Source organism: Haematobia irritans, chromosome 5 (assembly GCF_050003625.1).
Source record: "Haematobia irritans isolate KBUSLIRL chromosome 5, ASM5000362v1, whole genome shotgun sequence".
NCBI classification, from domain to species: domain Eukaryota; kingdom Metazoa; phylum Arthropoda; class Insecta; order Diptera; family Muscidae; genus Haematobia; species Haematobia irritans.
This window is the reverse complement of record NC_134401.1, coordinates 63,572,184-63,593,783: the sequence shown is the minus strand read 5'-3', so window position 1 is coordinate 63,593,783 and position 21,600 is coordinate 63,572,184. Positions and strand designations below refer to the sequence as shown.

Sequence of the window (21,600 nt, the reverse complement as noted above, 5' to 3'; positions counted from 1 at the left end):
TGAGCGTGGGGTTGTTTTTATTTTTGTTCTTTCAGTGGTTTGTGTGTGTTATTCGCGGATGGTTTATTTGTCTGGATGAGGTGTTGTTTTCAATGAAGGCACATGTGTTTTTGTTGTTGTAGGAATGTTTTGCCCGGTTTTGTTTGACATGCTTCAGTTGTATAGTTGGCGTTGGCGTGTGCGGTTGTATCTTTTTAGCAGGTATGCAACAAGGGAATATAAAGGTATGAAATATTTTGGTATTTTGTACGATGGTGATCGGAAAATCACTAAGAATGTTCAATATTTAAGAAAAAGTGCTGAAATGGAAAGTATATTGAAATCGTTTTATAGAAATCTAATTTAATATTATTCCATGTAAAAAATAAATATTCAATTATCAATTGTTTTGGAAACTAATTTAATATTTTTAATGTAAAAAATAAATTTTTAATTTGAGAATAACCCAGAACAATTGGAAAAATTTTTGGTATTCCTCTGCTTATAATTATAATTGGTAAGGTTCTTTAACTTTCTTTTAACCAAAATATTTAGTTTTTTAGTTTATTATATATTTAATAAGAATTTTTTGGAAACCAATTTAATGTTTTTATTTAATGTAAAAAAATATTTAATTTCAGAGTAACCCTAAATGAATTTCGACAAATTTTTACATTTCCCTCAGTGTATAATTTAATAAAGAATTGGTAAGTTTTCTTTTAAATTTTTGTGTTTCCTTTAACTAGAATATTTAGCGTTTCTATGTCCTTGATGTGAGGGATATAAAAACACTAACAGTTTTTTTGAGTTAATATAGCTTACTTCATTATTTCTCTAATTATTTCAGGTACAAATTTTATGAGGTACGTTTACCTAAGAAAAGTTTAATTCCTTACACCATTTTATGAACTGCCCCCAAAAATGGTAAGTTATAAGCTAATATAAAGAATTTAAAAATTATATTATATTATATGGTGTTAGTTTTTAACAATTTTTATTATTCCTTCCATTTTTTCAGCAAGATATGTGAAAAGTATACTTACGGTGAATAAAAAACTCAGGATAAGTCAAAATGTCTAAACAGCTAGTTAAAATAAACTACTTTCTTGTTCCACGTGGCTGTAATTTCTATTGACAAAAACCATTGTATTAAGAACTTTCATCATAAGTTTTTATAATAAAGTACTTTAGCTGAATGAATATTTACTTTTAATGTATGAAAATTTTCATAATAGAATAACGGTTTGTTGTTCCTTTAATTATTTAATTTCTCTGTTGAATGATTGATTTAAAGATAGTTTAGTCGTCGACATTTTAAAGAGACTGTTAACCAAATTTTATTATAGGGTTTCCCAAAAAATAGATAAGTTTGCCAAAATAATACAGGTTTTTTAACTTGGTAGGGGTATATATATCTTATGGTCGTGTAACATTGAACTAAAATACAATGCCATAGTTGAACTAAAATATAAGACAATTTTGAACTAGACAAGCAGAAAAAATCTTAAGGGCTAAATCATGGTCAATATTACTACAGTTTGGTTCATTTTGCAATGGAAAAGGGTTCACTGTTTTTTCAGTGTAGAAGTGCCCATATGTAATAGGTACTTTTAGTTAATGTGGTATCACAATGGACTGAATAGTCTAAGTGAGCCTGTACCTTAATCGGGCCGCCACTTTAACCTAACCTTTAGCCTCCCAGCAAAAAAAGCGTCGCCAAAAAAGTAATGAAAATGTTCTGTTTGGATCCGGAAGTGGTGCAAAATTGGCACAGAAGCGATGAATTTAACATGGGTTTGTCATAGGACGGATGCCCACCATTTCAACAGACGTTGCACTGAATTTGCATCACTTCTTAAAGTGTGGTCCGAATTCAATGATTTGGATGTGAATTATAAAATTGTGTGATATTTTGTCAAATATATAATTTTTATAATCTTTTATGATTTTTAATGCATTCTAACGCTTGTTTAAAACATTCGACCTCAAATATTCTAAAAAATTTTTCTAGAACGGATTTAGAATTTTATTCGACAAAATTTAAATAATTTGTACCATTTTATTAATTCGTACTCTCTTTTTAACATATTTGAAACAAAATAATTTCAAATTGCTTATTAAAAATATGAAAAAAACGAGTTTTTTGAATCAAAAGAACTTCCTGTGTAGAAGAACATCTTTGGGAGGGCATTTTTGGAAGTGCTTTTAAAGTTGTGCTTTTAGAAGAACTTCCTATGATACTGTACTGTAGGTTAGCTTAGGTTAGGTGGCAGACCGATGTATCAGGCTCACTTAGACTATTCAGTCCATTGTGATACCACATTGGTGAACTTCTCTCTTATCACTGAGTGCTGCCCGATTCCATGTTAAGCTCAATGACAAGGGATTTCCTTTTTATAGCCGAGTCCGAACGGCGTTCCACATTGCAGTGAAACCACTAAGAGAAGTTTTGAGAACCTCAGAAATATGATACTGTAAAATGTGTCTTATTAAAGTCAGAAAAGAACAGAAAACGAAACGGACTGTGTTGTTGGTTCAAAAATATTTTTTTTATTGAAAAAATAAAAATTTTGTAACAAAAGAAAAACGATTTCGGTACACGTTTTCCGAACTTTTTGTCTTCTTTGCGTGTATAATCACAAATCGATTATCAAGAATTTATTTTTTTTTTATAACAAAAGAATCGAAATAATCTCGGAATCTATATTTAATTTGAACTTCTCATTTGAGAGAATTATGTTGCTAAATTTTAAGTTTATACATTGTACTATTAAGAAAATATCACCAAAGGGAAATTTTGCGTTTTGCGATTCCGAATATTGGAACTTGGGGAATATCTTAATTTTGCTACTAAAAAGAATGACAATGTTCATGTTCTTATTAATCGGGATTAGTATATGGCCTGTAGTTTGCAAGGATTGCACTTTGTTGTCGTTGATTGTAACTTGTTGAGCACTTGTAATCATTATGAAATAAATTCTTTACTTTGATTTAAAGAAAAATATTTGTATTGATATAAAAAAAAATTGTTTAATAATATATGATATTACCAAAATGTACACGCATAGTGTCCGGCCTCTGTCTCTTCGGCTACTGCTTGGATTCAAATAATTCAACTACCTTGTTCAGATTGTACCAAGAAAACCGCAAGATAAATATTACTTAATGATATGAGTGCAGGATATGAATGGAATAATACGTTTAGAATTTGTTCTTTCCTGTATGCTTTTTTCTTTTTGTTTGAATTTTTATTAGGCATTATATTACTTGCTTATTACTACAGTAAAAAATAATAATTCTAATAATTTATTTCAGGCTTTATTTTCATGATGTTACATCATTGATTTATTTTATTTTTGTTATTTTATGAAAAAATCTGCTTTGAATTGTAAGGTTGTGCATTTGTATCTCGGTCCCGCCCGACATTCGGGAATTAAATGTTAGCCCGAAGAACGATATTAACAACTATTACGAGATTTTGAAAGAATCGATGGCATATATCTACTGCGACCGTGGAGATATCCATAGAGGCGTATGAAATAGTTTTGCCAGAAAAAATAACAAGTTCAAATTAACAACGTCTTAATAGATTTGACAACTGCATATAAAATGCACGGATTTAACAAAATTTTACGCGCTATATATGTTAGTGTTGCCTCAAACATGAAATGAAAAAATTCAAAAATCCTGGTTCGTTACACAATGCAAAAAAATCGCATGTCGAGCAAATCAAAATAACGGGACTTAGAAGCATATATGCACAATATTCCTATAGGCAACATTGGCCATGAGAGGGTTAAAGTTCTTGAAGCAAGATAGGGACTTTTAATTTCTGGAGGAATCAAATGCAGAAGTGAAAGTTAAAACAAAAATCTAAGAAAGTAGAAATATGTCTATTCACTTAAAACAAATACTTTTGCTTAAGGACTTTGGCATTGATTCCGAGCCAAAGAAGCTCCTTCTTTAAAATATTTAATATTTAGAGGATGTAACAAACTTTAATGTTCATATTCAAAATAATTTGTAAGCATCTTACCAAAGGAATTTATATTGGAAAAGTAGGTTTAAAGTTCAATTTAAGTTTTTTGTTTGAATACGAGAGTAAATCTATAATTTATAAAATTGAAATTAGGATACATCTAATTTTACTTTCTTTTGCGATATATTAAAATTGCAATTACAGTGTAGCTGATGTGTATTGCAACCAATTTCACGTTAGGTTAGGTTACCCAGCAAAAACTAGGTAACCACATCTCATTACAATTGACATTACCAGGAGTAAAGCTGTCATTACACGTTGCATTACATTGCGGCGAGTTATAATGACTAACTTGTAATGACAAAAATAAATACTTCTCGGTAATTTTCGAATTGTTATTCTCAAATTTTTAGGCAGTTGTAGTTAACGAATTAATAAAATAGAATAAATGATGGTACCATTAGGTATAATTATTCACATAATCGAGCACTTACATAAAATATCAAAAAGAATATGTAATGTAACGGTAATTCTGAAAATTGTTCCGTTAAGAAATTTTTATCACAAATATTTCATAATAATTGTGTTTAATGACATTGTCATATTATGTTTTAAATAAATGCTTTCTTATACCTCATTCACATTACACTTCCAAAATGCGCTTAAACTAAATTTAAAATGCCATTTGCCTTATAAAAAAGAGACTTAAAATCCACTTTTAGTAGATTTTGAACCTTATGTGAATTGGCTATTGGATATATTATAACGTAATTCACGAATCCAATTCCCTTAAACAACCTACATTTATTTCTATTTTAAGTGTGCATATTATTTAGATTATTTATTAGATTTTTTTGTTTATTTATACAATATTCGTTTCTATTCAAGTAGTTCTTCTATTACAGCATCACTCGCCATATTTTGATTTATTGTAATCGGCGATAGAAATCAATATTTTCGAGATATGGTTGCCTGAGACAATAAGTGGCTATTTTGCAAGGTTTGGTGTATCTACGAATAAGTCATTACATATTAGGTGATGATATGCTTTAAATGCACTACTTATTTTATGGCCGAAAGTATGCCTGGGGAGAAGTACTTTCCTTCTAGGAGATGCGTATGTAAATGTAATCCGAAGCGATGCCAATTAATAAGTGGTTATTAATTTTTAAATAGGCTTACCTACAAGATTACCGGGTAATGAGAGTTTTTGCTGGGTAGGTTAGGTTATATGGCAGCCCGATGTATCAGGCTCACCACAGTGGTGAACTTCTCTCTTATCACTGAGTGCTGCTCGATTCCATGTTAAGCTCAATGACAAGGGACCTCCTTTTTATAGCCGAGTCCGAACGGCGTTCCACATTGCAGTGAAACCACTTAGAGAAGCTTTGAAACACTCAGAAATGTCACCAGCATTACTGAGGTGGGATAATCCACCGCTGAAAAACTTTTTGGTGTTCGGTCGTAGCAGGAATCGAACCCACGACCTTGTGTATGCAAGGCAGGCATGCTAACCATTGCACTGAAAAAAATATTGTCGTGAGGTCAAAGATTTCATGTCTTTAAAATACGAATACAAATTTTGCTTAGCATAGAAGACGCATTTCTCTAAAATTAAAGTTATTTTCCTTGTCCAAAAGTCGATAAACTTTTCAATGAAGTCGTATTGTCCTTATAATTAAGTGATTTGACTTAAAAATGGGTATCTTAACATGAAAGAAAAAATTTATAGGCTAAGGTCAACTTGACTTTAATAATTCAGAAAAATTCTTTAAATTTAATGAAATTGTCTTTAAATTTGTTGTCTTTTTGCATCTTGACTACAAAGCAAAAAATCGTTCAAATATAGGACATGTTTTTCAAAACATTATTTTAAAAAAGTTTTTTACTTCAAACATAGCATAATTTCTACTGGAAGTCGAGTCTTAATTTGGAAAATAAAGTTGCCGTTAACTCGTTTTTAAAGGACTTTGATAGCATATGAAGAAAACAAGCTGAGAAAGCGAAAAATTAAAATTTGCTTCCTAGAAGCAAGTACGCAAAACCTAAATTTAAAAGTGAATTGTGTCTTAAAAGTATTCTTACTTGTATTCTCCGATTCTTTGGCTCGGAATCAATACCAAAATTTTTAAAGTAAAGACAAAATCTTTGGAACCGAGTATGCTTTTTTTTCAGTGCAAATTTTGATTTTGATTTTTCACATTTTCAGCTTTTTTTATACCCTCCACCATAGGATGGGGGGTATATTAACTTTGTCATTCCGTTTGTAACACATCGAAATATTGCTCTAAGACCCCATAAAGTATATATATTCTGGGTCGTGGTGAAATTCTGAGTCGATCTGAGCATGTCCGTCCGTCCGTCCGTCCGTCTGTTGAAATCACGCTAACTTCCGAACGAAACAAGCTATCGACTTGAAACTTGGCACAAGTAGTTGTTATTGATGTAGGTCGGATGGTATTGCAAATGGGCCATATCGGTCCACTTTTACGTATAGCCCCCATATAAACGGACCCCCAAATTTGGCTTGCGAGGCCTCTAAGAGAAGCAAATTTCATCCGATCCGGCTGAAATTTGGTACATGGTGTTAGTATATGGTCTCTAACAACCATGCAAAAATTGGTCCACATCGGTCCATAATTATATATAGCCCCCATATAAACCGATCCCCCGATTTGGCTTGCGGGGCCTCTAAGAGAAGCAAATTTCATCCGATCTGGCTGAAATTTGGTACATGGTGTAAGTATATGGTCTCTAACAACCATGCAAATATTGGCCCACATCGGTCCATAACTACATATAGCCCCCATATAAACCGATCCCCCGATTTGGCTTGCGAGGCCTCTAAGAGAAGCGAATTTCATCCGATCCGGCTGAAATTTGGTACATGGTGTTAGTATATGGTCTCTAACAACCATGCAAAAATTGGTCCACATCGGTCCATAATTATATATAGCCCCCATATAAACCGATCCCCCGATTTGGCTTGCGAGGCCTCTAAGAGAAGCAAATTTCATCCGATCTGGCTGAAATTTGGTGCATGGTGTTAGTATATGGTCTCTAATAACCATGCAAAAATTGGTCCATATCGGTCCATAATTATATTTAGCCCCCATATAAACCGATCCCCCGATTTGGCTTGCGAGGCCTCTAAGAGAAGCAAATTTCATCCGATCCGGCTGAAATTTGGTACATGGTGTTAGTATATGGTCTCTAACAACCATGCAAAAATTGGTCCACATCGGTCCATAATTATATATAGCCCCCATATAAACCGATCCCCAGATTTGACCTCCGGAGCCCCTTGAAAGAGCAAAATTCATCCGATTCGGTTGAAATTTGGTACGTGATGTTAGTATATGGTATCCAACAATCATGCAGGAATTGGTTCATATCAGTCCATAATTATATATAGCGCCCATATAAACATATCCCCAGATTTGAACTCCGGTGCCTTTTGGAGAAGCAAAATTCATCCGATCTGGTTGAAATTTTGTACGTGGTGGTAGTATATGATATTTAACAGCCATGCCAAAATTGGTCCATATCAGTCCATAATCATATATAGCCCCCATATAAACCGATCCCGACATTTGGTTTTGGAGGAGCAAATTTCATCCGAGTCAGTTGAAATTTGGTACATTGTGCTAGTATATGGCCGTTAACAACCATGCCTAACTAGGTCCATATCGGTCTACAGTTATATGTAACCCTCAGATAAATCGATCCCCAATCACACAAAAATTGGTCCATATCAATAATTGTATATAGCCCCCATATAAGCGACCCCCATATTTTAATTCTGGCTCCCTACGTACCGTGCAAAAGTCCATATCGATTCGTAATTATTTGTAAACTTACCTACACATACTTTTTTTTTGTCTAATGTATACCATGTATGGACTAACACACAATTTAGAAAACAATTTAAGATACCACAACCCAAGTAATTCGATTGTGGATGACAGTCTTTCGTAGAAGTTTCTACGCAATCCATGGTGGAGGGTACATAAGATTCGGCCTGGCCGAACTTACGGCCGTTTATACTTGTTTCTTCATATGCTATTAAATTCCTGTAAAAATGAGTGAACGATAACTTAATTTTCCAAATTATGACTCGACTTCCAGTAGAAATTATGCTATGTTTCAAGTAAAAAACGTCTTTAAAATAAAGTGTTGAAAAACATGTCCTATATGTTATTTAAACGATTTTTTGCTTTGTAGTCAAGATGCAAAAATACAACAAATTTAAAGACAATTTCATTAAATTTAAAGAATTTTTCTGAATTATTAATGTCAAGTTGACTCTAGCCAAAACATTTTTTCTTTCAAAAAGAACCCGAAAAACTATCAGCTATAGTTTTTGTATAAATGTCCATTTACTAGAAACATACATTAGAAAAATTGTCTCAAATTTTCATATTTTTCGTTTTTTGTTAAAGAAGTCTATAAAAATGTATTTTAGTTCTCACCAATATGGAAAATAATTATAGCTTATTTAGATTAAAGCCTCTACTTTAAAATAACATCGTGAAATGAATCTAAACGAAGTGGGAAAATAGAATTTGGTGTCTTTTTCGAATGTCCTTCTAAGTGGACATCGGTAGTGAAAGGGTTAAGTGAAATCACATAACGACTTCATTGAAAAGTTTATCGACTTTTGGACAAGGAAAAAACTCTATATTAGACAAATGCGCCTTCTATTCTAAGCAAAATTTCCATTCGTAGACATGAAATCTTTGACCTCACGACAATATTTTTTTCAGTGTAGAAGTTCAATAAATTTTCTGCGGAAGAATATATCTCCATTCGCAATAAACGCTTTTTGTTTGAATCGACAAAATTAAAAGGCTTTTTACTTAAACCACATAGTCTGTCATCTGCTTACGAAAAAGTGCATTTTTTGTTTTAGTTTTTGTGCAAATAGTACTACGCCACAAGAAGATTTCTGTGGAAAAAATAATTTATCTTTAAATGTAAATAAATTCTTTTTCAGTTACATGCCTAATGGCTATGTTCTTTTCATGCATAACATGTTTTTGTTTGAAATTTGTTTATTTTGTACGTGCATTTGGACAACAACAGAGAAGAATTTTAAATATTTTCCAATTAAGTGATTGCCACAACTAAGACTTTGAGTTTAAACATTTATGCATTTTATTTAAATTCATAAACTAAGTGGTATAAAGAGAATTTCCATAAAAGGCAAAATTCAATCATACACAAACAACAGAGATTCACACTAGCATTAAAAAACTGCAATTGTTTCGTTAGTTACATTCAAACGATAGGGAGGGCAATCACAGAGGGGGCAGACCACGATGGCAGACAAACCAAGCTATGTGGTTGTCATAAAAAAAACGTAATACAAGTGCTTGTGGCCAACAGAGCACAACCACTGACCATATGAAGCAATCAATAAATTTATTCGCAATAATTGCGATTTTCCGTAAAGCATTTTTATCAAATTGTCTGCATGAGAATTTCAATTAAATAAACTGCTTCCCTAACACCAACAAGCCAAGCTCCAGCACCATCCACCCCTTCAAGCATTAGCATCCACATCTGCATCTGCATCAGCATCATCGTCATCGTCATCGTCATCAACAGATATGACCTATTTTTGGGCCAACTATATCGACAACAACACTCTCCTGTGCCAAACCGTTTAGAGCAGCCATAAACGCATCCAATCCAATCAAATTGATTACATTTCATTTCAGATCGAATGCTTCATCGAGCGAGCATAAAGACATCCGATAATGACAAAGCTGCTTTATTTGAGCGGGAACAAAGTGTTTGCATTTGCTTGCAATGGTGTGAATGCATCAGCTTGTGAATTAAATTCGCAAAGTTCTATCATCGATGTACGTCTAAATAGAATGGATTGAATGGCTGAATGCAGCTACACAATTTGGGAAGCACTAAAGCTACACGAATCAGGGGGCAGAGTTGATGGAAATTCAATTACATGAGCCACTATCAAATAATTAAAATCCACTAAATTCGGGCTATACTTACAGATAACGGTGAGTTTGGCATTGGCCCGTATGGCCGAATTCAGGCGAGCAGGCCCAACCTGGCATTGGTATTCGGCATCATCGCTGGTCGAGGCATTCGATATTCTCAGATTGTATGCGCCCTGCTTACGATCACCGAGGACTGAGTAGCGAGGGAAACCTGGTATCACTGCTGAAAACCCCAATGCAAAACCATCTTTAGTCCATTGAACTGCCCCAGCTAAATTGGTTACCTCACAACGTAGCATGGCCTCGGCTCCTTCCAGTACTTGCAAATCGTGAGGGGTTACGCGGAATTTCTGTTGTTGACCATGACAAAATGCGGGCAAATGAATGGCAATGAGCAGGTATATCACTGTAAAAAGAATAAAACGAAAGGGATCTATTAAAATTAAAGCCATTTTTTTCCAAGGGAAATTCTCTAAAGTAATTGCAGTCAATATTACTCAATAAGGATTATTAATCCATTTACTATGATTCTTTGTGTATTATTATACCCACCACCATAGGATGGGGGGTATATTAACTTTGTCATTCCGTTTGTAACACATCGAAATATTGCTCTAAGACCCCATAAAGTATATATATTCTGGGTCGTGGTGAAATTCTGAGTCGATCTGAGCATGTCCGTCCGTCCGTCCGTCCGTCTGTTGAAATCACGCTAACTTCCGAACGAAACAAGCTATCGACTTGAAACTTGGCACAAGTAGTTGTTATTGATGTAGGTCGGATGGTATTGCAAATGGGCCATATCGGTCCACTTTTACGTATAGCCCCCATATAAACGGACCCCAAAAATTGGTCCACATCGGTCCATAATTATATATAGCCCCCATATAAACCGATCCCCCGATTTGGCTTGCGAGGCCGCTAAGAGAAGCAAATTTCATCCGATCCGGCTGAAATTTTGTACGTGATGTTAGTATATGGTCTATAACAACCATGCAAAAATTGGTCCACATCGGTTCATAATTATATATAGCCCCCATATAAACCGATCACCAGATTTGACCTCCGGAACCTCTTGGAAGACCAAAATTCATCTGATTCAGTTGAAATTTGGTACGTGGTGTTAATATATGGCCTCAAACTCCCATGCAAAAATTGGTCGATATCGGTCCATAATTATATAGGCCCCATATAAACCGATCCCCAGATTTGACCTCCAAAGCCCTTGGAAGAGCAAAATTCTTGCCATTCGGTTGAAATTTGGTACGTGATGTTAGTATAGGGTATTCAACAACCATGCAGGAATTGGTTCCTATCAGTCCATAATTATATATAGCTCCCATATAAACCGATCCCCAGATTTGACCTCCGGTGCCTTTTGGAGAAGCAAAATTCATCCGATCTGCTTGAAATTTGGTACGTGGTGGTAGTATATGATATTTAACAACCATGCCAAAAGTGGTCCATATCAGTCCACAATCGTACATAGCCCCATATAAACCGATCCCGAAATTTGGTTTTGGAACCACTTGGAGGAGCAAATTTCATCCGAGTGAGTTGAAATTTGGTACATTGTGCTAGTATATGGTCGTTAACAACCATGCCTAACTAGATCCATATCGGTCTATACTTATATATGGCCCTCAGATAAATCGATCCCCAATCACACAAAAGTTGGTCCATATCAAGTTCATAATTGTATATAGCCCCCATATAAGCGACCCCCATATTTCAATTCTGGCTCTCTAAGTACAAAAAGTCCATATCGATTCGTAATTATTTGTAGACTTAACTATACATAACTTTTTTGTCTAATATATACCATGTATGGACTAAATCACAGTCTTTCGTAGAAGTTTCTACGCAATCCATGGTGGTGGGTACATAAGATTCGGCCTGGCCGAACTTGCGGCCGTATGTACTTGTTAAAATCTATGATATGCTCTTTCCATTAATTTGTTTAGACTTTAAAGTAAAAAGTCACTTTATCCCATCCCCTACATACATTGGAATTCTTGATTCCTTAATCACTTAAACCATTCAATCTACTTTCAGTGATTCAATAGACATTGGGGGAGCATCGAATCGAGTCATCTATATGCATGCAATTTCATGTTTCCTTTACAAATAGCATGTAAATGTATGTAGTTTTGGTTTTTCTCTTTTTGTTTACATTAAAAATTAGAGATTGCTTTTAATGGGATTACTTCATTAATTTGTATTTTGATAATTGGCAAAAATTTTGAATAAACACAACTACGTCCAGGCAATGGAAAAAGTTCCTAAATGATAATGAGAAGATATGTGGGAAAAGGCAAAATCAAAATTTAGCCGACTGTCCTGTGCTACATCTACTTCACAATTCGAGAAGATGTATTCGTTAAGAAATTAATCGCAATGAAGGTTTTACCTGGTATGCTTATAATTTTTCTTCATAGTTTCTCTCGTCTATACCCTCAAAAAATCGGCACTGTAACATATACTCCCAAACTATATGTTTTCAACACGGACGAAAAAGACTGTTACGTACGTTTGGGTGTAAAAATTATATGTTTGGAACTAACATTTTTTAACACAATTTAAGTGCAAGCATACAATGTTCATAACATATTATTATTATTATTATTATCATTAAAACATATTATGTTCGGAACATAAAATGTTTATCAATATAATACTGGATGCAAACATATATTAATTTAGAAATAGCCTATAAAAATATATATGTGTTTAGAAAAATATACCTACAGAGTATGCTGCAAGTAAAAGAATGTAATCAATTGGCGCCTGAAAAATATATATACACAAAGAAAATTGCATAAATTGTTGTTGCTTTTTTTTTATTTCAGCTTAAAACCATGCATTGACTAAACTACAAGTGTAGCTTAACCAACAGAGGAAACGAATGTTTGTCAAATTTATTTGGGCAAAGCCCTATAGACTGCAAGATGGTTGGATGGACGCACGTTTCGGAATTACCACATTTCTCATCAGCATCCTCTACTTGCAGTAAAACTATCAACCAGTTATCAGAATAAATTCAGGCAGTTCATTAAACCCAACAATGAACCACACTTGAACCTTCCGAAAAAAGGTTTTACATCATAGCGGCTTATGCCGAAATAAATTCGTACAAACATATCTCTTTTCATAAATTTTTATTTCTATCAGTGTATGTCTAAGGTGAAGCATAATATGTTTGAACAATACAGACAATATTTTGTTTGTACCAATCCTGAAAATATATATTCGTGAAGCAGAATGTGTTTGGGGTATATGTTACAGAAGCGATCACCTCAAACGAAAGGTGTGCACGTGAGTAATATTTTACTCACGTCACGACAATTTCGTGACACATGCACAACTCTAGCTCAAATATGTTTCAAGAGCAAAATGTTATTTTTGGATGGGTACCATGTAACATGTTTGTCGCAATCAGAGATGGTCTGTATCAAACTGTTTTAGGTTTGCGACTGTCGCAAAGTTGTTATGTGACGTCTACGACGTATGCACGTAGTAAATGTTGAAAAAGTAACAAAAGTCGCAAACTAAAAATACTTAGGTCTCGTCAGCTAGGCAGCGAATTCGATGATATGCAAGACGATGGTATGTTATGTGCGAAGAAGTTTCAATTCTTAGGAATGTTCACAATTTTCGGTTTTAGTCCCCACGTTTTTTCTATTGCCTCTGCACGAGTAGAGGGCAAAACTCGTGGGAAAAACTCTTACACATTTCTGCAGAAACTGACAGCGACTGCCAAACTAAATAAAAACTGTTGATAATTTCTTCTATTTCTTCAAAATTAGGTTTTCGACAGTAGGTTTACGACTTTTGCGACAAAAAATATTATTTCAACGGGACGTATGTTAGAGCTTTAGAAGTCGAAGTGCGATAATACATTTAAAATGTAAAAAATTTGCAAAAAAAAACAGAAAAAAACCTTAAATGAGGATCAGTGAGAATGTGTTTTATTGTCCGACGAATCAAAGTTTATCATGTTTGGTTCAGATGTATAGTACGAATATCCAATATTGCTATTGTCATTTAACTAATTCTATAAATGATCAATTATCGTTAATTTTATTATTCTCTCAAATCTATAATATTTTTATATTCATTATAATTACGGTTTGTTTCGACATACGATGTGGTTAAAAATGATTTGAACAGCACTGCATATGTTTATCGGAATTTCTAAATAAAGATATGTTTGCATACAGAGACATATGTTTAAAAAAATGTTATCTCCCAAATATAATGTACATTGTACATATATTCTAACATATTAACATATATGTTACAAACACTATATACTAGTTTATAAAAATAATATTGTCTTGGAAGTATATTCCCTTAAATTTGCCTTTTAAGTGGAACACACGAAGAAATTCATTTTTTATACCCACCACCATAAAATGGTGACGGGGGTATAATAAGTTTGTCATTCAGTTTGTAACACATCGAAATATCGATTTCCGACTATATAAAGTATATATATATTCTTGATCAGGGAGAAAATCTAAGACGATATAAGCATGTCCGTCTGTCAGTCTGTCTGTCTGTTGTAATCACGCTACAGCCTTCAATAATGGCGCTATCGTCCCGAAATTTGGCACAGATTCGTTTTTTGTTTGCAGGCAGGTCAAGTTCGAAGATGGGCTATATCGGTCCAAATTTTGATATAGTCCCCATATAAACCGACCTCCCTATTTGGGGTCTTGGGCCTATAAAAACCGTAGTTTTTATCAGATTTGCCTGAAATTGGAAATCTAGAGGTATTTTGGAACCATAAAGAGGTATGTCGAAAATGGTCCGTATCGGTCTATGGTTTGGTATAGCCCCCATATAGACCGATCTCCCGATTTTGCTTCTTGGGCGTCTAGAAACTATATTTACCATCCGATTTGCCTGAAATTGGAAATCTAGAGGTATTTTGGAACCATAAAGAGGTATGTCGAAAATGGTCCGTATCGGTCCATGGTTTGGTATAGCCCCCATATAGACCGATCTCCCGATTTTGCTTCTTGGGCGTCTAGAAACTATATTTACCATCCGATTTGCCTGAAATTGGAAATCTAGAGGTATTTTGGAACCATAAAGAGGTGTGTCGAAAATGGTCCGTATCAGTCCATGTTTTGGTATAGCCCCCATATAGACCGATCTCTCGATTTTGCTTCTTGGGCGTCTAGAAACTATATTTACCATCCGATTTGACTGAAATTGGAAATCTAGAGGTATTGTGGGACTATAAAGAGGTGTGTCGAAAATGGTCCGTATCGGTCCATGTTTTGGTATAGCCCCCATATAGACCGATCTCCCGATTTTGCTTCTTACGCGTCTAGAAACAGTATTTTCTATCCGATTTGTCTGAAATTGAAAATCTAGAGGTATTTTGCGACCATAAAGAGGTGTGTCGAAAATGGTCCGTATCGGTCCATGGTTTGATATAGCCCCCATATAAACCAACCTCCCGATTTGGAGTCTTGGGCCTATAAAAACCGTAGTTTTTATCCAATTTCCCTGATATTGAAAATATAGAGGTATTTAAGGACCATAAAAAGGTATGCCGAAAATGATGCCCATACGTTCATGTTTTGGTATAGCCCCCATATAGACCGATCTCCCGATTTTGCTTCTAGGTCTTCTAGAAACTATATTTACCATCCCATTTGCCTGAAATTGGAAATCTAGAGGTATTTGAGGACCATAAAAAGGTGTGCGGAAAATGGTGCTCATCGGTCCATGTTTTGGTATAGCCCCCATATAGATTGATCTCCCGATTTTGCTTCTTGGACTTCTAGAAACTATATTTTCTATCCGATTTTCCTGAAATTGAAAATCTAGAGTTCTTTTGGGACCATAAAAAGGTGTGTCGAAAATAGTGCCCGTCGGTCCATGTTTTGGTATAGCCCCCATATAGACCGATCTCCCGATTTTGGGCTTCTAGAAACTATATTTACCATCCGATTTGCCTGAAATTCTTGAGCTTCTATAAACTTTATTTATTACCCGATTTGCCTGAAATTCGAAATCGAGATGTATTTTTAGACCACTAATAAGTGTGCCGAAATTGAGGTATATCGAGGTCCATTTTTTGGTATAACCCCCATATAGACGGACCTCTCGATTTTTACTTCTTGGGCGTCTAGAGACTATATTTTTTAGCCGATTTGTTTGAAATTGAAAGTCTGGAGGTATTTTAAGATCACAAATATGTGAGTAGCAAATGATACCTATCGGTCCATGTTTTGGTATAGCCCCAATATAAATCGATCTCCCGGCTTTATTTCTTGGGCTTCTAGAATCCGTAGTTTTTATACGATTTGCTGGAAATTAATAATCTATAATGAAATTTTAGACAAACGGAATTTCCTTTTCTTATAAAGTATTTTCGTTTATTCAACGGTTGTCTCTAAAATTTGTGTCAAAAAACTTTGCTTGTCTTAAATTACGTTTCTCAAAAAAGAAAACACTTCTTTCATGGTCATGAAAATTGCTTGAAACTGAAAGTAGAATTTCTAGATTTAACTCATCGTATTTGTTTAAATAATGGCAGACAAAATCTACAGATTTAAGATGTCAAATCAAGGCGTAATTTCATCATATACACGATATGTTTATAATTCTCTAAAACTCAAACAAAATTGGTTCTCATAAATCCAGAATCTGATCTCGTCTTCATAGGTAAAATCTTTAAAGTTTGTCTTCGGGAAAAGACTTGCTTGGGAGAAGATTTGTCATCAAACCCCCTGCAATTTCTATATATTATCAAGTAACCCACTACGACGAAGAGTTTTCAAAGTAAACTATTATATTTGATTCATGGTGGTGGGTATTTAAGATTCGGCCCGGCCGAATTTACTGCTTTATATACTTGTTTTTTTGTATAAAATTTATTATAGAGATTAATTAAAAACTATTTGACAAATTAGAAATCAGAACAAGACTACTACAATCAGGAAATCATATTATTTGACGTATTCAAATTACAATAATATAAAGTGTTTTTCCAACATATCGGTACACTTACAATTAATAAAAAATTGACTCCTAAACATATACTTGTTATATTAAAACGTATGCACAATACTCGTTTTCATCCGTAGAATGTAAAAAAAAACATTGAAATTTATTAAACCCATTTTTATTCTCCACATAAATGTTTGCGAAGCAAAACAAACAAATGATTAGAAATTGGTTTAAAATTTTCTTTACCAGAAACAAAATTTTTTGAGTTTATCAGCACAAATTTATTGTTGTTATGGAGTACAACGAAGGGTGAAGACATATATTGCAATAAAATATTTTCAATTTGTTAATTGTCATACAACTGCAACCAACCAAAATCCAAAGGTAGTCATTACTTGCTGCTTATTTATTCAAAACTACTTCCTATGATATTTGTGACAACCAATCTATGAAAGAGGCTAACACTCGTGCACACTAGGGTTAATGACATGACCATCCTTTTAGGATCAGCCAAGCTAAAACACCAACTAACAGATTGACAGCGATTTATATTTAAATATAAGCCAATTGAAAAGATTAGAAATACTTCAGTTACCGTGTTAAAACTACAAACGTGCTCGTACTCGTGCCACAATTTGGCCCCCTACAGGTGGCAGATCAAGTTGCATTAGTTGTATGGTGGATTAGTTAGTTGGACTCATGGCATTCATGCATCATCAGGTCATGCTAAGAGTATGATTTTTTGTTTTTTGTTTTGGTTCGAATACAATTTAATTAAGGATTCTATGGTGGATGTCCGAACATCCAAATTCAAAACAAAAAGAATAAAATGGAGAACAAAAAGCAAATCGAAAACAAAGCAAATGGAAAATGGGAGTGAACATTTTCCTCAAATATTCAAAAGTTGTGTGCCTTGTTACATTCATACATACACAAACATTTATATTTTAGAAACGAAAATTTTCATTGTGAATCGCCATAGCCAGACTTTTGCTTTGTTTTGTGATAAAAAAATCTCTTTAGCTTTCGTATTTTGGCAAAATTTTCACATGCCGGCCATTAACACCAAACGACAGGACGATGACCATATTCAGAGTAATAGTTGGCGTAGTGGAACGAGGAAGTTGCCTGATGTCAGTTCCCCTTTTTTGGCGGGGGCCTTGCTTTTAGCTGGACACTGAAGAATATGGCCAGTACACCATGAAACAATGCACAACAGATATCCTGGGAGGACTGAATATGAAGGCAGAATAAAGGAAATTTCAAAGCGAAAAGTATTGCCTCGCACACGAGAGGAATATAGACTTTTGTTAGAAAAAAAGTCATTGCTATCTATTGCACTGTCCATGATGATACGGCCACTACTACTGCTACTACTGATGTTGATGATGATGATGGTTATAGAACAAAAGCAAACGTTTTAATGAAAAGCAAACACATTACAGGAATTTTTCTTTTTGATTTTTTCTTTGCTCTGGCAAAACTTTGGCATTTAAACAAAAAACATATTCCAGACATAAAAAAAATAATTCGCGACAATACAGGATGCCACAGCCACTGAACCAGGTCTTTTATATAGTCACAATTCCTGGCGGTTAGCAGAACAACTGGACTCCATTACAGGACGAGACCAGAAGTAACCAAAACTCTACTAAGCGTGAAATAAAATGAATCACAATGGTTTCCTTGCCTCTGACCTCAGAGTTGCACTTATACCATGAAATACTGCAGTCTCTTTGCCAAAATATCTCAAAAGGAAAGAATAATGAATGCAATATTGAAAAGGTTAAAATGTACTTCTTCCATTATCGACCAGCTCCTGTGTTTTTTTTAGCATATTCTGCAGTTTTTGATAAGCTTCATATTTCATTTCGATCCCTCAGTCAATTCAATGAATGAGAAAACTGAGATACACTTTTTTTTGTGTTTGCTTGAAATTCGGTTAATACCATATGTGGTTCAGGTGAGGAAAGGGGGGGGGGGGGTTAAGTTCTATCAAACCGCATATCGTACTTTCTCCTCTACATTTTTATTCCTAAGCAACGAATTAAAATATCTGATTTGTCTCTCATATACTGGTAGCTGACAAAGTGAATAAAAAAACTATACAACTCAATCACCAGTATGTTAAGGAAGACACAGCAAAATTATTGAAGGACAGAATGTATGCAAGTTGAATAGAACTCAGTTTCATATATCTTCCACTCCATGTAATATTTCTCATCATGTGTAATATGTGGTGAAATTATTTTTTCGACTTGATTGCAGCAATGGTACCACAACTAATGAAGTTGCAAAATCAATTACTCGCATAATCTATCACAGAGAAGTAAATTAAAGTCATGTTAGGCACAAAGCCGACATGTCTTGAAATGGAAAAAAGCATGACAATTTGCTATCCATCGTTTCTAGTTCAACACTAAACTACTGATAGTTTTGAGCACAAAATTACATTAAAAATTGTAAACAACACCACTAAAATTTAAGACACAATTTAGACACAAATTAAAAAGTAAAAAATGAATTATTGAAGTCTTTTTTGCTTTCAAGTAGTCAAAAGAACGACGATTTCAATAATTTTGAAGATATTTTCAGAACTATTAAAACCAAGTTGGCCTAAGTCCATCAAAATTATCTTTGATCTTAATATGCCCCTTTTAGCTATAAGGATAAAACGACTTAATTGAAAAGGTGATGGATTTGGACTAAAAAACTCATAAAAAACGCCTGCTAAGTAAAATACGCATTGGTACTTGAAGGACAATAAATCTTTGACAGACTCACGACAATATTTTTTCAGTGTACAACATTTAATTGCTCTGAAAAAACAGGTTCCAAAGATTTTTCCTTTACACTAATGATTTTCGTATTGATTCCGAGCCAAAGAAGCGGAGAATTGAGACAATTCCCTTTTAAATTTAAATTTTGCGTAATTGATTCTAGGAAACAAATTTTAATCGATTAGTTTTTCCAGCCTTTTTCTTCATGTGCTATCAAAGCTTTTAAAAAGGTGTTAACGACGACTTAAATTTCCAAATTCAGACTCGATTTCTCGTATGTTTCAAATAAAAAAAGTCTTCAAAATAAAGTGTTGAAAAAAATATCCTATTTTTGAATGTTTTTTTGCTTTTTAGTAATGATAAAAAAGTCGATTTCAATAATTTTGAAGAATTTTTCAGAATTATTGAAGACATGTTGACCTTAGTCAAACAAAATTTTCTTAATGTTAAGATACCCATTTTTAAGTGGGATCACTTAAATATAAGGACACTAATGGAAAAAATTACGTTCCATAGTCGTGAACGAACTGTGACAAAATGAAACGGAAACGTTCACAAAAAAATCAAAACGGAATGTTCACAATTTCGTCCACGGGCGTTCACGATTTCATGAACGGCATTCGTTTTTCTTTGGCCATGAAAAGTCTTAAAATATGGCAACTCCCTTGGTGGAGCAATGTGATAAGGCGACTGTTAACGCGTATGGTGCAGAAAACACAGGTTCGAGTCACGCTACCCAATAAACACAATCGTTGGAGAAATGCTTATATTCAATACGCTTTCAAACATTTTTTCAAAGAATTAGATTAGAATTCAATGTGAGAAATTGTTGAGAAAATCGCGTTCTCAACAAAAAACAGACATTACCCTCAACAGTATAATTCAACACGTTAGCAACAATTTCTCGACATATTAGCAACAACTTTTCAAACTAAATTTAATTTTATTGCTTCAATTTGTTGAAAGCAAGCAATTTGCAAGGCCATTTGAATTAATGTTGAAGAAGGGGTTCACTATCAAATTGATATTGCGTTACCTATGAAAAATGCTCATCCTTGTGTTTGTTGGGTAGCGGAAAGTTTTTTTTAATTTTGTTTTCAGATGGACGCTGGTTGTTGTTTTGACAACACATGGTGTCATTTTATCGTTGTCAGATTGACACCGCCTTTTCTCAGTTTGACACCACGTGTTGATTCACTTTCATGAACGAATCGTTTTGAAATGAAAAGTTGTCGGATTTGGTTAATTTGCAATGCCATCTGACCACATAAGTAATTTTTTAAAGTTTCATGTCGATAGCTTTCTTTCCTTCAGAAGTTAACGTGATTTCAACAGATGGACGGACAGACAGTGCTACACCGAAAGAATTCTCTTCGTTAATTTTACGAAGAATTCTTCATTAACTATTCTTCCTGAATTCTTCATTAAAATTACGAAATATTCATTCATTTTCGTAAATTTTACGAAGAACATTTTACGAATATACGAAACTTCTACGAAACATTCTACATTAACTTTTCTTCGTAAAAAGTTCGTACCTTTAACGAAACTTTCTTCATATTTCATGAATTTTGTGAAGAAGTTTTTACGAATATTTTACGAAACATTCTGCGTCAAAATTTTCTTTGAAATAACGAAGAAGTTTCATTGAAGTTGTAAAATTACCGTTCGCGGCATTAAATAGTCTTTTATAATGTGCTTGAGTGTATTCCTTTATTCTATTTTTTATGCAAATCGATGCTACTTCTCATTTGGGTGATAGCGCGCTATGAATAAAAGTGAAGCAATAAAACTAAAAATTATTCAAAAACTTAAGATGTAAAGTAGTGATGTCATTTTTCACACTTGCAACTACAACCAAATGCACTTTCGACTATAAATTTTTTTCTAAAAGTTCGAACATTTTTCAGAAAAAAGTACGAAA

At 33.9% G+C, this 21,600-nt stretch overlaps 1 protein-coding gene across 5 annotated transcripts in view; it reads right to left on the bottom strand.

Annotated features, from left to right (window-relative positions):
- The window catches only part of sns (nephrin adhesion molecule sticks and stones), a 515,450-nt gene that overhangs the window by 399,359 nt on the left and 94,491 nt on the right, over positions 1–21,600 (bottom strand). For all 5 annotated transcript variants that reach the window (XR_012722648.1, XM_075309654.1, XM_075309651.1 and 2 more), the window contains exon 2: positions 9,980–10,333. Coding sequence is in view for 4 of the 5 variants with exons in the window: in XM_075309654.1 (XP_075165769.1) it covers positions 9,980–10,333 (354 nt within the window). In the remaining variant the exon portion in view is untranslated. The remainder of the gene's footprint in view (positions 1–9,979; positions 10,334–21,600) is intronic.